The following is a 17,126-nucleotide window of genomic DNA, read 5'->3' on the forward strand; positions in this document are numbered from 1 at the left end:
GTAATGTACGTTCTTAGACATATAGATTTGTAGTTATAAGAATTTCATGCTACATGCTTTAAAACATAATCGCAAAAGCAGTTTGCGTTGTTTAGATCTAAAGGTTTATTTCACAAGAATAAAATAAAATACAGTAGAGAACAATAAAAATCCAATAATCGAACCAGAAATTAATCATGCTTCATCACTCTTTATGTAGTACTAATAGGCAATTGCTATGTTTGGCCCCAGAAAACAATAGGTTATCCAGGTTACATGGAACATGTTTCTGCACATCCAAACTTATTAAACCAAAAAAACAAGCAGATTCAGTCACAAATTCAAATCATCAAGGAGTATTACAATGAAAAGAATAACATGAAATTAATCAATGTAACCAAAAAAAATACAAACTGCGCGTTCTTATTAATTAATAGTCTCTCTCTCTCTCTCATCTACCTTTCCTTGAGGAAAACAATGGCGGCAGAGCGGCGTTCTTCGCCTGCGTGCAGATAGGCACATTCAAAACCGGCCTAATCCGTATACTAAACGACCGCGTCCTCTCCTTCCCTTTCTTCACTCTCTTACTACTTTCCCCACTCTCCTTCACCACCTCTTCCCGAACTTCAACAACTGAAGAAGTTCGGAAAGAGGAGGAAGAAGAAGAAATACTAGAAGATGATGAATTAGGCGTAGACAGTGTGGAAGGGCGTGGCTTCTTCAGCTTGAGTAGCTCCTTCCACAAAACAGTGCATTTGGGAGGCCTTGGAGACGGATCGTCGTCCACGAACCAGCTCATCCTTCTCTCCTGATCCTTCTTTCTAGCTTCTTCTTCTGGTTTCAGGCTAATTCTGTCGAGCTTCTCGGCGAGGTGGATTTGCTGGAAAGGGAGCAACTTTCCTTCACTGAAGAGCTCGTCAGCGGCGATGATGCCGGTTAGGTTTCCTGAGAGGAACTTGAAGTCAACCGCGGCCCGGGCTCGCCTTGCCTCCTCCCTCTCTGCCTTTGGGTTGGGGAATATGGTGATAAAGTTGCTCTCGTCGAGAAACTCCGACGAGAAGGATAATCGGGCACTGGATCCCGTCTCGTCGGAGTCATAGAGAAAAAGGAGGGGCTCCGCGAAGACCATCTCAAAATTTTGAGGATGTAATGTAAGAGTTAGGTTGGGGAGTCATGTGGTGTGCATGAGTTTATAATAAACAGCGGAGATGTGGTGTTTCATTAACCTTGCTCTATTTTGGTGTTGTGTGTTAGGAGTAATATAGTAAGTTTATAAGGATATTCATGCAAACATGTTTTATTGTGTAACATGTTTCATTTAATTACATGGACGATGGACGATTCTCAATGTAGATCATTTACCCACGTAACTAAAAAGGAAAAATATCATGCCATCTTTTTTTTTTGGGTAGCATGGATTTGTGGTAACCGTGAGGTCACGGGTTCAAACTCAGCACCCGTTGGGAGACTTTCAGCCTTAATCTGCAAACTCGGCCAAGCTGGACTATTCCGACCGCCAAATGTGGGTTTGAAACACATGTGATTAAACTAAATATTTTTTAAAAAGTGATATGCTATTTACGGAAATATGATAATGTTTACGATTGTATCTAAATTGCAAAATTACCCCAAACCCTACACAGTTATACATCAAAATGTGTAAAAGCACCTACTTTTATAATAACAATGAATTCTGTAATTCATAATTGAAATTTAGTTGACAAGACTGCCGGGAGTTGAGAATTGATATTGAATTTGCTCGATGCCTAGTTGTTAAAATTAAATGTACAAGTTTCATCCTATTAAATTAATCTGAACTATAAGTTGGAATATAATATGAAGTCTATTATGAGATACTCCGTATAAGCTTAAACGCTACGTTTCCCGATACACAACGGTATATTATTATCTCCATACCATGCATTAGTCTTTTTAATATAAAATAATACTCCTACTAACATTTGATAGCACTACGTACGCATATTCATGTATCGTTTATCTTTAAGTCAATTGACCATTGTATAGCTACATATTGATACCACTATATTGTCAATTTAGTTTGGTGTGTGTGCGTGACCATCATGAATATATTTATTGGACGTGGATAGTTTTATTTGAATTACAACTTAAAAGACACATCTCACATTTGGATAAGACAATTCAAACTTTGAATCTGAGTATTTATTGGACGTGAATTGTTTTATTAACTAAGCTACCTTTGGATATTGACTCATCTTCTAGGGTGTTGGTTTTCATTCCCTTCTTTTACCCTATTTTTATAATTTAAGTATTTATTTACTACTCTTTTATAAACTTACGCATTAAACATAAATTTGAGGGATGTGGACCGGGCATTGGGTGCCCGATTTGTTTATAGTTATTTAACATACTCTAGACTATATTAGGAATGAATCATGAAATTCTTTTTATAATGAATACAGTTCTTGAAATTATATTGATTTTTAATTTATTATTTTGTATTAATATTACAAATTGTATATTACTATGATTTTTAAAATTTATGCACTTAACAACACTCAACGGATATGAAGACTGAGCGACAGGTGTCAGTAGAGATGCCCACAGTTCCGAAACCGCCGGTTCCTATTTTGGAAATTGTTGAACTGGAACCGAACCGCGCGGGTGTTACGCGATTACAGTTCCGGTTCCAAAACCGGCGGTTACAGTTGCGGTTACGGTTCGGAACCCCCAGTTTTTCGGCGGTTTTTGGCAGTTTCGGCTCGATTTCATGGTTTTCCGGCGGTTTTTTCGCTGTTCCGGTTTGGAACCACCTGGAACCGGCGGTTTCGGTTTCGAAATTTTAGAACCTGAACCGAATTACGGTTCTAAAAGTGACGGTTTCGGTTCGATTTAAATCTCACGGTTCCGGTTCGGAACCATAACATTACGGTTCCGCGGTTAACAGTCTGAACCGAAAACCTTGGGCATCCCTAGGTGTCAGTGTCACGATTCAATTTATAAAGGCATGCGTACATAATATTGTATATGAATTAATAAATTTTCCCTTTGGGTTTTGTACCTCTAATTCATTGATTAGTATATGTATGGAGTTCAACCAATTGCGTTCTATGTATCCGTGCAATAAGTTATTGTGTTTGAATCAATAATTTGAAATTGAAATATTTCGATCGACTAGCTTGAACATGGCAAGGAACATGTAGAATTAAGGGGCATTGCGATTGACATTTAGTGAATAAAAAAAGGGACCAAAGGAAAAAAGACAGAGATATTCTATCTTGGTATTACTCTTTCCATTTTCTCGATTAAATGGAGTATAAAAGTGTATCACTTTATTGCCTATTACTACTATCTTTAAAGAATCTTCAATGACATAATAAGCTGCATAAAACTGTTGCTAGAAGTATATATAATGAAAGCAAACATCTCATTTATGGGTAATTGGTATCTTTCTTAACAAGCAGGTGATGATTTGACATGGATTAATGAGAGAGAGACAGAGTTTTAACCTTGGTAGTTGGTGTATAAATATAGTACCAGAGACGAGAGATTGAATTTGAACCTTTTGTATAGCTAGTGATGATTATAAGTTCTAACATAGAATGCTTATGATAATATGCTAAGTTTCATGCCATGCATGTGAAATTCTGCACTTCCAAGAAGGGCATTAGTCCACTAAATTATCCTCTGTAGTTACAACTAAATTTCAACACTAAAAAGATTCAATACGAAACAAAAATGTAACGTCTCTGATCACAAAATTTTAAAGACCTATTTAAATATGTACGTTTTGTTCATGAAATTGAAACTCGCAACTTAATCACAAATGGATAATTTCATGATGATAAGTTATAGCCACTCCCTCCAATTAAAGTAATCCAACAATTTAATTTTAGATAGATAATCATATAATAGACATATATATGATAATAATTCACGACAATAAAACAACAACTTACAGTATTATACGTTTAAAAGAATCATGCTTAACTATGTGTGTAAGTTGTAACATTAATTGCCTGAAAGTAAGATGCAAAATGAGAATGAAAAATGGATTTGGAATTCAATAAAATCTTGAAACTGAGTGTTAAAAATAATGAAATATGTTGCGTATGAAGGATTGTCCAAGATCCACGCAAATTGTAAATCGAAATTTTGACGTATAATCCAATTTAATCTAGACAGCTAATCAAACAAGAGGTGAATCTTTTAAATATTATATAAGTATGTGTAATGAATTTTTAATGTCACCCTAGATTATATGTACTCTTAATTGGATGTCTTTAGCAGTAATTAACCGTTTAAAGATTCCAAATAGTCAACCAAGACAAGTAGCCTGTCACCGCTGCGCACATTTCTATGAGTATTTTTTAGGGTATATTTTGTAAGCATAATAAACTTTTAACTACACAATCATTATTTTATTTTACGAGTTGCATACAATATGTAATTAAGTTTCATGGAGTACCATTTATATGCAACATTTCATATTTTTAACTACAAGACTTAGTTCAACCAAAGCACAATAATTGCTATATACCGAGGTTAGTTTACATTTATTATTAAAAATTAGAATTTCAGAAGAAGTGATTAATACTACTAATATTTTATTTATTGGAGCAAGAGATCTAGAAGTAGCGTAAGCCGTAAAGAGCATGTACTGTTTTACAAATGAAATTACTTGAAATTATACCAATTGTTTCGTCCTATTTTGAAATGGCCTAATCATAAAAGGAAATTACGATTCAAAGCAAAAATTGCATGCATCTGTTTATAGTTTTACTCAATTTTCTTTTAACAGATCTGTCAATTTAGTTCTACTATATGTTTCTAAGATAAAGCAAAATTTAACATCAATAAATGTAACATAGATTCTCGATCCACCATGTATTGTGTTGGAGTAGCTCATGTATGCCATCAATCTAATGTATGCAATCATTCGGGAAAGATAGTTAGACGCAAATCATCTACTCCATTTTTTTATAAAAAGTAAAAATAAAATCATCTACTCCATTGTAAGCCATTATTTTTCATGAAAATTTTGTCAACCCTCATTTGATTTGATTCGACAATGATGTGCTACTTATTTGGTAAGATGATTTCCCTCCAACTTATAAGTCGAGGGTTCTAGACTTCCGGGTAGATAAAAAATCATTACTGATACTCTCTTTAAAAAAATTTCATCATTTTATTCAATCAAAATCATCTTAAGTCCAAGTGGTATGGTCAAGTGATATGTAACTCGTCCTTCCTTAATCAAGTGTTGTTGCAGTTTTTAACTATTTGAGATGCCTACAAATCAGCAAAGGAAATATTCACTAGATTAATAACCAAAATTACATCTAACCGATGATATACATAGCACGTTGATTTTCTTTAGATAAATTATCTTGTTAGAACTTAGAACCTCATCACCTAAACAAGCGAATTTACTGGTGCATCCTCACATGAGGTCGTCTTCACAAGACATCACCACTTTTTTAATATACATATTTTTCGGAGGAACAAAGTAACGACATTTTAGGTGATTAATTGCCTAAAATTTCAAAAACAATATACTCTTGTTTTATTTGAGGAACAAAGTCACTGTCAATTAAAATTAATCAATGAATAATCTACAAATTGCATTTCATAAATTTAATAATAATAATAAACAAGAGTTTAGCTACTTCTGTATCTATTTATCGCGACAAGACAGCAATTGGTTGAGACAGTGTATTAGCTTAGCTACATCCCTAAATAAAGTCAGCAAATAATAAGTAAAGATATGAATACTAATAAATTGTACATTAAATAGAATTATTGCGTTGCGTACTTTTACTAATACAGGTTTAGCTGATATATAAAAATCTATTTGAATGGTTCAGCAGACAGAATCAGCAGAGTGTGGTTGATACAGGGATGAAATTAATGGACGGTAGATTAGTCAACTAGTAAATGTGTAACACTTTTTCGAACTCTAATTTTTTTGAGACGTGAAAATTTTTGTATTAAATGTTTTTAATGCTATGATATATGTGGATTAAATTATGAGTGATTATTGCAAGACTCTTGTGACTTAACTGCGAATTGGAGTTGAATAGTCAAACTTGTTGAATATATGACGTGGCTATTGAATAGTCAATATTGTGGAAAATATGACGTGGCCGTGGAATGGTCAAAGTCGTTGGAGAAATGTGAAGTGGAGGTGAAATTGGTGGATTTGTGATGTGTATATGCGAATATTTTGATGCGGGGTGAAATAATATAGTGATGAATTATTTTCCTAAGGGATGAGTGAGAATTAAATAGGAACATTATTTATTCACATGGAATTTTAGACCCTCCTATTTATTGGAAAAAAATCCTATTTTCTTGGATTTAATTATTGCTTGGGATAATTATTTAAATTAAATCCAAAGTCCGATTATTCCTTATTTATTGAAATTTTCGGCCCTTATGATTATTTCAAGGAGATTTTTGAAAATCTCCTATATTATGGGAGAAGGGATTATTTTATTATATTATTTGATCCCTTGTTTATTTTCTTTCATAAATAAATTCAAATATCCTAGCATATCTTACCATATCTAAGGAGATCTTGCCATATCTTATTTTAAATAATATTTGAAATTGATTCCTTGTAGAGAATCAATATTCACGCCACTTTCCCTATTTAATTGGGGAGATTATTATTTTTATTCTGCTCCGTGATATTTTATTCTACTCCGTGAAATACCAAATTAATCACATGCTAATTAAATAGCATGGAATTCGAAAATTCCTATTATTCTCTACCAAAAATCACGCCAACTACACTCTACCATATCTTTCAAATCTTTAATTTAGTTAATTAAAGATATTATCTTTTGCACTCTATAAATAAGAGTGAAACCCTAAATCTAGAATCAAAAATCACGCCTCCCTCTCTCTCAAAATTCACGCCACTTTCTCTCCCACTCTCTCCCAAATTTCCTTCTACTTTTCTCCAAGATTTCTTCATCTTTTGAGAAGAATTCAAGTTGAAGCCTCAAGAATTATTGAAGAATCAAGATTCTACTTTGTTTCTACCGTTTGTTCTATCGAGAAAAGGTATTTTTATATTAATCTTTTCTCATCTAACCGATTAATCGGTGTTCTTGAGCCCTCATGCATTTAGATTGAGTGAAAGGGGAAACAATTGATGTATGTGGGATGCATATATGTGTGGGTGTGTGAATCGTGTGTGTGTGCGTGCGCGTCGGTGCGTGTGTGTTTGTGTGTGTGCGTGTGGGTGTGTTTTAAAACACTCATGCGTGACACGTTGTGGTGATAGATCTGGAGTTGTTGTGCGAATAAAAAGTGATACGATAATAATATATTGGTTTTGAATGGTGATATTAAAATGAATCGATGGGAAAAGGGAAACGTTAGGAACATGCATGAATTTGAGTAGATGATTGAGACTTACTTGTGTTACATATAAATTAAAGGTGGTAATTCGCGCTCTCGGTGTGTTAGCAAGAGGAAGAACATACTTGTGATCTAAGGAATCGAGGTGGGCTTTATTCTTAACTCTCTCTTATGTTGCAAATATATGAAAGTGGAGCGATAAGGGTGGATTAAACTGTTATGCCATGCCTATGATTCTTATGGATATTGTGTGTGCCTGATGCCTAGTTTGCGAGTGCGCTCCATTAGGCTATAGGGCTATATAAACGAATTCGGGTCTGAGTAGGGCCGCAAACCCTATCAGGCTAGTGTACACGGGAGATCGGGAGCCGTCCTTGCTAGTCGGCCGGTCTCGTGGGCGAAAGTGTGGCCACACTTCGTCGCACCATGATATTGTTGATTGATGAGAAAATGGGAGGTATTGTTTGACTGGCCAGTCCATGAAATATTTTGTGATACTCAATGCTATCTTTTCAATTAAATGCTAAACCTCGAGTTCACTATGGTAAGGGTTGCATAACTATAAAATGTTTTGACATGAGTCCACTGGGTATGTTTAAAATACTCAGCCCTGCATGTGTTTTCCCTATGTGCAGGTTGAGCGGCGACGGGCGGTTGGTGGTGTTGAGACAGTTGAATCGAATAAAATGGATGTTTGGAACGTTAAGTGTAGTCGTGTCTTCATACATGGCTCCGCTTTCTCTTGGATTGCTTCCGCTGAATATTTGGGAATTTATTATCTTTGGTTGATCGAACTTATTTCTTTGAATTGGAATATGGTGAAATATTGCGTTTTGTTGGATTTACAATAAACCCTTGACTTTTGAGCTTAGCCTATGTTATCTATAAAATCTTGATTTTCGTGATATAGCCGTTGACTTATTGCCTTGATAGTTCATTAAACACTTGGTCAAATCTCTTTAAATGATACCCTAGTCTACGTTCTTGTTGCCTTTAAGTTCGCCTAAGTAGCAGTTGTCGTATTTATTATACCCTAGAAAATCCGGGCTGTTACAAAATGAGAAGGGAAAAAAAAAAGAGAGAATATGAAAAAAAAAGTAGGAGAGAAGTAGTATTAGAGGAATATGAGGTCCATGTTATTAGTAAGAGAGAAGGGAAAGAAAGTAAGAGAGAAGTTGTCAAAAACTTTTCCTTCTCTGAATGTGCCCTATTTTTCGTGGACGGATGGAGTATTAATTAAATATTCTAATTCTTACTTAAAATAGAAATATGTAAGTAATTAGGGACAGATCGAAATAGAAAAGTGCAAGTAACATTGGACTGAGAGAGTATAAGTTTATATTGAGTTTAATAATATATCTTTTTTTCGATAAAATAAAGGCTCAAACCGCATTTTAGAATGGGTGAGCAAGTCAAAGAACAAACAAGTCAAAAACAAAAAACCAAAAAAGGCTATAGAGCCAAAACACCTAGATTAACAAGAACGGACAAAAGGATCCAACAAAAGCTCACACAGAAAACAAAGGGAGGAGTACAAAGAGAGGTCACCTTAGCAACGACCATCACCTATTTGCCTAAATTTTTCCTGTCCATCGTCTAACTTTGGGCAGCTCCTCGCTCATTTGACTTGGTAGAAATGGAAATCCCGGACACCAAGCTTTAGTCCATGATCCCAATTTCCATAAGATAAGCTTCTTCTCAACATCCCAATTTGGCTCCGCCTTTTCAAAAATCACCTTGTTCCTCAGCCACCAAATGGACCAAGAGACAACATAAAAAAGCGAGGTCCAAATCTTCTTATCAAACTTGCGAAAGGGTGTGTTCAACCAAGAGAGAAAGCATAAAACAAGATCCAAAATCAAGCATAAGGAGATGTTCCAGCAGCTACAACAGAAATACCACAAGCTACTTGAATATTTGCATCCAAATATGATGTGGGAAACCGTTTCTGGATGCGGGAAACCGTTTCTGCATGCTCTTTGCAAAAGGCACAAAGATTATCTTCAACATCTGGGAAGCCAAGCTGGAAGGTCCAAATCCTTGTATCACTTTCTCTTTCACTCAAGGAGTTGTGATCCACGGAAAGATACAAACGCTCAACTAATTCCTCCTCCCAGACAAACAATTTCCTTCTCCAGATGAACTTCCAACTCCATCTACCATAACTACCCATATCACCAACAAAGTCATGTTGCTGAGTAGAATGTTGAAGAGCCGGAAGAGATCTTTTAAGGTATCAAACTCAATCCAATTGTCAAGCCAAAATCTAGTGTTCCTTCTGTTGCCCACTTTGATTTGGATTCCTCTCTTTGCCACTTCCTGCACTTCGTTCTTAAAGTCTGAGAAGTTTATAATTTGGCCTCAAGTGCTTGAGACGCTTCTATCTCCAATCTGTTGAATATCTCCAATATGCCTAGTATTATGGATGGAGCTGACAACTTTCTTTCACATGGGGTTCTGATTATCTGAGAATTTCCACCACCATTTAAATAGTAGCGCTGCATTTCTGATCAGAATGTCTCCAACCCTGAGCCCGCCTTGATTAATAGGCCTCTGAATAACATCCCAAGCAATCAGGTTACTCCCCTTTGATGTTGTCCTTTTTTCCCAAAAAAATCTCGTTTGCATTTGAATAATGCGTTTGGCCACGTTCTTTGGGATTTTGAAGAGGCTAAGGTAATAAATCGGAATGTTATTAAGAACTGACTTGATAAGGACCAATCTTCCTGCTTTAACAAAGTATTTGCTTTCCACATTGCAAGCCTCTTTTCCACCTTCTCGATGATGGGCTTCCATGTGAGGATCTTTCTCGGATTAGCTCCCAACGGAATACCAAGATAGGTAACTGGTAATTTTGCAAGCCCACATTTTATTGTAGCTAAGAGTTCTTCAATAAGATGGTTCTCGTATCCCAAAAGGTATGAGGACAGATTTTTCATAGTTAATCCTTAGCCCAGTTATCAACGTGAAGCATTGGAGTAACTTTTTGTTGACCATTTATTGAGTTTAATAGTATATCTATTAGCGAATTATGTATGAGAAAAAAATTTAATATTGGTGACCATTTTATTGTAGTTTAATTGATGGACGTCTATCGTTTTTTTCGTTAAATATTGTTGTGGTTATCCAATGGTATATTTGCCATAGATGTGAATAGAGGGAAGAACATAGCTGAAGAGATTATAAGTATTATTGGACTCTAAGAATATGATGCTGAAGAGATTAGAAGTATTATTGGACTCTAAGATTATGCAGCTGAAGAGATTAGACTCTAAGATAATGATTTGATTCTATTATAGTATATTTTTTTAACATTGTTCCTCAAGTTGGGTAGTGACTTGTTCAAAACTCAACTTGCAATGCACATTTGTAAATTTCTTGTGTTGAGTGCCTTGACAAGGACATCGGCCAATTGATCTTATAATTGGACAAATGGAAATTCCACAGCTCCACTTTCGAACTTCTCCTTGATGAAATCTCTATCGACCTCCACATGTTTAGTTCTATCATGTTGTATTGGGTTCTAAGATGGCTTTGTTGTCACAGAAGAATTGATTGTTTTCTAGGATAAGTTCTCATCAACCATCTCTATCACAAAATCTCCTAAATCCACTTTTAATTCTTCTGAATTCTGCTTCAACACTTGATAATGCAATCACTTTCTGTTTCTTACACATCCAAGGTACAAGATTACTTTCGACAAAGGTAAAATTTCCAGTTGTTGATCTTTTGTCAATGGAATTACTTGTCCAATCTGCATCAGTATACCAATAGGCTCCTCGGTGTTCATTTTTCTTGAACACTACTCCACATGTCCAACTGTTCATTTAACATATTTGGCAATTCTTAGTGCAGCGTCGTAGTGATCTTTCTATGGTCGATGCATGAGCTGACTCACAATTCCAACTGCATATGCAATATTTGGTCTGGTATGAGACAAGTATATGAGCATCTCCGCAAATGTCGATATCTTCCTTAATTAGTCAACTCGACACCTTCTGTGAGTTTGTAGTCCATGGTTCACCAAAATCAGTGTTTCCACTAGTTTGCAATCTAGGAATTCAGTTGTGTGAACTATTCCATCGTAGGTAGCTTGTTCTACCATTCTTCGGAGTGAAGATACAATCACTTTTTTGTGTCTTGCATGTTTAATTTCATTTCTCGAGTAGTTTATGGTGTTGGATACTTTAGCTTTTGAAAGTCCTAGTTGTTTTGCTACTTGAGTTGGATTCGTTGTTTGGATGTCTTGGATATTGTCTATATTTCATATTATGGAAGTTTATGTTGATCTTAAGGATGTTGCATTTTATTTTTGTTGATTGTATGTTTTAAGTAGGGGTGTCAAAATGGATATCAGATATTGGATACCAGATATCCGAACCCGAAATATCGGGTAATTGGATATCCGATATCCGATTTTTCGGGATCGGGTTCGGGTATAGGAATTTTGAATTATCGGGTATCGGATAACCCGATACCCGATCGGGTATACCCAAATTACCCGAATTACCCAAATTATCCGAATTATCCGACCGGATGATATATGTGACAGATAAAATGAATTAGTTTATATAATAAGTACAACTACAGTACTATTCTTTTACACGATGAATGTGTTTACTTTTATTTTTATCAAAATTTTGTGGAGTACAACGATACTCAAATATCCTAAAATTCGACGAAATTAAGTACTCCCTCCGTTCTTAAATAGTATAAACATTTGGTTTGGTATGAGTTTTAATGCATAATTGGTAAAATAAGAGAGAGATAAATAGATAAAGTTTTTTAAGTATTGTTAGTGGAGATTGAGTCTCACCGCATTAGAGAGAAGAGAATTTCCAAAATTAGAATGTTCATACTTTTCAGGATGGACTATAAAAGAAAAAGAGTGCATACTTTTCAAGACGGAGTGAGCATTATTACTATCATTATTATTTTTATTGTTATTTTTATTATGTCAAACTAGATATCATCGTACAATTTTGTATACTACTCCTTCCGTCCTAAAAGAATATACACTTTGGCTTTGACACGAATTTTAATGCAAAAATTGATAAAGTAAGAGAGAGGTAGATAAAAATAATTAAAGTAATTTTAGTGAAGAATGAGTCTCACTTCAATGGAGAGAAAATAGTTTATAAAATAAGAAAGTGCATATTCTTGTGAGACTACTACACGAACTGAATTTTAATCTTTTGGTACGGTTGTAGATTATGAATTAGGAATATATTCCTAAGAAAGATTAAGGTTTTGGCATGATCAAATCTGTGATTATAAAAGGATTGTAAAAGGATTATGTTACATGAAAACCAAAGAGGATTCACTAATTAAATAACTAGAGGTTCTTTTCTAAAAATAAAATAAAAATAACATTAGCTTCTAAAGGTTTTATTTCTATTTCTATCTTAAGTTGTTGAAGAGATGCCCTAGATTTACGGTTCGAGTGGTTAACCGTAAAATCGTAACCGACGGTTACGATTTCGAATTGGAACTGTGAAATTTAAATGGAACCAAAACCGTCATTTTAAAACCGTGGTGCGGTTCAGATTCCAAAATTTCGGAACTGATAAGTGCTAGAACCGTTAGTTTCGGGCGGTACTGGACTGGAACCGCAAAAAATCGTCGGAAACCGATTGTTCGGAACCGTGAAAAACCGTCGAAAAATCAATGGTTCCAAACGGAAACCGTAGCTGCCGATTTTGGAATTGTAACCGTAAAACACCCTCGCGGTTCGATTCAGTTCTGTTCGATAATTTCTAAAACCGGAAACGGTGATTCCGAACCATAAGGCTGATTCCGAACTGTGGGCATCTTGGATACTACTTATTACTATACTATTTTTTCAGATAAATTGCCACAAAAACCATAAAGTTAGGTCAAATTTTGGTCAATCTCGCACCTTTCAAAGATAGCTGATTACAAGTATATTATAATTTTGACATTTTTTCAATTATCCCATTATTTTAGGTTAGATTTAGGAAAAATCATGTATAATTTGAAAACCAAAATACTTTAGTCTAATTTTATATTCATGTTTTTCATACTAAATTAATAGTTTTGTGATAGGCAAATTTGAAAAAAAAAATCATAATATTGGCTTCCGAACCATACATATCTTTCTCCAAATCTTAATTAATATGATAATTAAGAAAAATATTAAAATTATATTCCATAAAATTGGTTATTTTTGAAATTTTGTGATTGACCAAAATTTAACCAAAGGTTATTTTTTGATAATTTATATGTTTTGGATATGTACTAGAGTGCCATCACGAGCAACCTAAGATTCCAATCATCGAGTTAATTTCATTTATTCCATTTGTTTTTTTTTTTTTTTTTTCAGGTCGATAGTTGTCAAGTGGACCGGGCCGGTTCAACCTGGCCCAGGCCCATGTGTGAAGTAGGCTAGGCCTTTTCTAATTTTGCTAAGCCCGGCCCAGCCCAAGCCCACTTACCGTGTGGGCCCCGGGCTGGGCTTTGTTTAATTTTTTGTTTATGTATTTTAAAGATATGCTAAATGTTTTATATACAAAAATAAAACATATAACTTGTAGTAATATTTATATCTTATTAACTAAATCTAAATTAAAATAATGTGTTTAAGTTCATTTATTGACTTTGTATTAACAATATTTTTCATGTTCTTTAGCCTATTTAAAAGTAAATGTATAACTAAAGGAATAACCAATATTGTTAGTTTTGTTAATAGATGATGACATATGAGTTGATGTTGTATTTTTAAAACTATAAGTATATGAACTAATTAACAAATTTAAAGAATTCTATAATCATTCATCAAATATTAAAGGATGAATACATAATATGCTTAAAGTTAAACTTTAGAACCATCTTTTTTACATCTTTGATAAAAAAAATATAAGAAAAAAATTAGATGTAATGAAGATTGAATGTTGCATTCATGATTTGGTTGGAAACTTATATTGATATTAAACTATTACTGTTTGAGTCCATTCAGAGACATCCAAAAAATTAGAATGATATAAACAAAATTAACACGTCTCATGCACAAGATGTCATGCATAAATAGAGAAATACTCCCTCCATCCGCCATTAGGAGTCCCGGTCACTTTTGCGCACCCATTGTGTAAAAATGATAATAAATAGTTAAAGTGGAGAATAATGTTATGAAGACTCCTATCAACATTATATCTCTCTTACTTTACCATTTCTCCACTTTAACTATTTATTACCACATCTGTCCACCAAAATTTGTTCCACTTTGACCTGGCACGGGTTTTAAAAAATGTAATGGAAAGTGAGTTGAAAAAGATAGTGGATTGTGAGTCCTATTTTTATATATTAGTTTTATAATAAAATGTGAGTATGAATGAGTTAGTGAAATATGAGCTCCACTACCAAAAATGGTAAAAGTGAAATGGGACAAATTTTGGGGGATGGACGAAAATAGAAAAATGAGACAAATTTTGGTGGACGGAGGTTAGTATCAATTTTACAAAACGGGTGCGCAAAAGTGACCGGGACTCCTAATGGCGGACGGATGGAGTATACTGGAGTATTATTAGTTCTTAATCACCTAATTACATTAAAAAAAAATTTATTATAGAAAGTAGGACTTTGATGGGCCCGGGCCTGGGCTTGGCCTAGGCTTTAGATTGCCATGGGCTTGGGCCGGGCTTCAGATGGTCTTGGGCCGGCCTGGGTTATCAAAATGGCTCAATTGGAGCCCATCTCAACCAATGAGCCTAGCCCGGGCCAACTTTGTTTCACTGGTGAGCCTGAGCTGAGCTGGCCCGGCCCAGCCCGGCCCAGCTGACAACTCTACAGGTAGAGCATGCTCATCTAAAATGCATTATACATAGTGCATTCACCTTAAATTGGAGTAGTAAATTATACTTAATAAAAATTTCAATTAATTTATAATTAATAAGTAATCAATTAAAACTTGTTTATAATTGTGGCCGTTTGCAGCGCACTGGAAATTTTGCTTTGAAACAATAATTGAATCATTTGAATGTCAATATACGGAATGAAATGATAATAATTGATTATATATAGTGTATTATTGTGTGCGTCTTGTAGTCAGATACAGATACACATGTACAAACTAAGGAACAAGACAAATACTGAATACACCAATAGAAACTTCACAGTTACTTCACACATTAAATGCCATATGCTACATCTAAGTGCACATGCAAGATTCTCCCATATGTAAGAAAAATAAATTCAAGTCGTACTAAAAATTACTAATACCAACCATGTTTCCTCTATTTCAAAATAAGCAAGTATCCAAATAGTAGTAGTAATCCAGATTTATAATTATTGCTTGTGGGGATGAGGTATCTCGTGCACTATTCAGATCTGGCTCACAAAAACTTCAAAATCAATCATGCACCCAATAACAATGATTTAATGTAACTTTAATTGAACGATAAAGTGATCCAGTTCCATGATGAAATTAATGATATTGGACATATAGAAATTGTACTTGTACGAAGAAATATAGGAGTAAAAGTTTGAAAATTTATGATGATTATACCAAACAAGATTACATACAGAAGTAGCAAGAACTCCAGATAACTAATTCAATTATGATTTGGATGGATTATATAGTTAATTAGACTAAGCAATGAGCAAGGTATGTTAATTATATGGTTGAACATAAAAATAGTAGCTATTGAGAAATGTGGTTGCTGACCGCATTATTGTTCTTCAGCATGGAGTTTTTGCAGTGGGCAATGGCGCCTTGAATGGCGCTCTGCAGCTCCGCCATCGACGAAGCTCCCGGGTTGTAAGATCCGGATCCGACCCGACCCATTTGCGCGGCCTCGGCCCTCCGCGGCGACGACGTCATTGAGGAAGGGCAGCTGGAGATGCTGCTTCTTCGCCTAGGGTATCTCAAGTTCCCGGAGAAAGACATTGAGAATTCTCTAGAATTCTCGTTCGATCTCCGCGCCACCTCTGGCGCGGGCATTTTGTGTTGTTGTTGTTGTTGTTGTTGTTTGTGGGAGAGCTTTTCGTAGAGGGGTTTGACCTTGTTGAAGTACTTGCGGAGGACTCCTCTGGCGGTAGTGCTGACGCGCTTGACAGATGAGGTGGTCTTGGAGGAGAATTTGGCGAGGGAGAAGTATTTGGGGGATTTGCGGTCGGTGGAGGGGCGTTTGATGAAGTCGTCGTCGGTGGCGGAGCTGGGGCGGGAGGAGTCGGAGTCGAGGAGGAGGTCGGAGGAGGCGGTGGAGTCGCGGGAGGTGGAGGCGGAGGAGGAGGAGGGGGAGGAGGAGAGGAGGAGGAGGGACTGGACCATGGAGAGGCGGGGCGAGAGGTGCAGAGGGAGGATCTGCCCCTTGTAGAAGAGCTCGTCGGCGGGGCGGGAGGATTTGTGGGGGGAGAGGGAGATGCGGAATTCAAACTCGGAGGAGGAGGATGAGTAGGTGGGGGAGGATGGGAGGGTGTGCGACTTGCTGCGCTGGCGCCGCCCCATCTTGCTGCTGCTCTTGCACTTGCTTCTTTGCCTCCCTATATATACCTGCGTAGTAGGATTACTCTTTATTTTTTATATTTTCTTAAACTCTATAAAAATTCATCAATTTTGCTACTATTATTCTCACTCATAACTAATTGGCCATAAAAGTTAAATTAATCATTTACACCTATTTTAATTTGTGACATATCTCTATAGCATATGGTAAAATCAGTTTCCTAGTCACTTTACGTTAATCATTTATAGGATTGGATTGAGTAAGGGTAAAATCTCGTAGGGAGGATGACCTACTCAATCGCGAGTGATAGTAATGCCCAAAGTCACTCAGTTGCAA

At 35.7% G+C, this 17,126-nt stretch overlaps 2 protein-coding genes across 4 annotated transcripts; both read right to left on the reverse strand.

Moving 5' to 3' along the window:
- Positions 1–323: 323 nt before the first annotated feature.
- Positions 324–1,187, reverse strand: LOC125197421 (uncharacterized). The gene has a single exon (XM_048096158.2). The coding sequence runs from the start codon at positions 1,106–1,108 to the stop codon at positions 431–433; it is 678 nt and encodes a 225-aa protein (XP_047952115.2). The 5' UTR covers positions 1,109–1,187; the 3' UTR covers positions 324–430.
- Positions 1,188–14,092: 12,905 nt separating this feature from the next.
- On the reverse strand, positions 14,093–16,814 carry LOC125194598 (putative membrane-associated kinase regulator 1). 3 transcript variants are annotated; one of them, XM_048092852.2, is made up of 2 exons: positions 16,010–16,814; positions 14,093–14,574 (listed from the first exon to the last, which is right to left on the reverse strand). In XM_048092852.2, exons 1-2 carry the CDS (start codon positions 16,790–16,792, stop codon positions 14,530–14,532), a joined length of 828 nt encoding a protein of 275 aa, XP_047948809.1. In that variant the 5' UTR covers positions 16,793–16,814; the 3' UTR covers positions 14,093–14,529. The 3 variants fall into 3 exon arrangements, with proteins under 3 accessions (XP_047948809.1, XP_088912188.1, XP_088912187.1); XM_089056062.1 differs by lacking the exon at positions 14,093–14,574 and adding an exon at positions 14,865–15,672; XM_089056061.1 differs by lacking the exon at positions 14,093–14,574 and having other exon boundaries at positions 15,762–16,814.
- Positions 16,815–17,126: the final 312 nt, after the last annotated feature.

This window comes from Salvia hispanica, chromosome 4 (genome assembly GCF_029641045.1).
Source record: "Salvia hispanica isolate PSC_SH4W2 chromosome 4, Shi_PSC_v1, whole genome shotgun sequence".
In the NCBI taxonomy this organism is placed as follows: domain Eukaryota; kingdom Viridiplantae; phylum Streptophyta; class Magnoliopsida; order Lamiales; family Lamiaceae; genus Salvia; species Salvia hispanica.

Coding starts and splice junctions, on each gene's coding strand:
- LOC125197421 (XM_048096158.2), bottom strand. CDS start 1,108: ATGGTCTTCGCGGAGCCCCTCCTTTTTCTCTATGACTCCGACGAGACG.
- LOC125194598 (XM_048092852.2), bottom strand. CDS start 16,792: ATGGGGCGGCGCCAGCGCAGCAAGTCGCACACCCTCCCATCCTCCCCC. Junction 14,575..16,009: donor TGCTGAAGAACAATAATGCG/GTCAGCAACCAC, acceptor AACCCGTGCCAG/GTCAAAGTGGAACAAATTTT.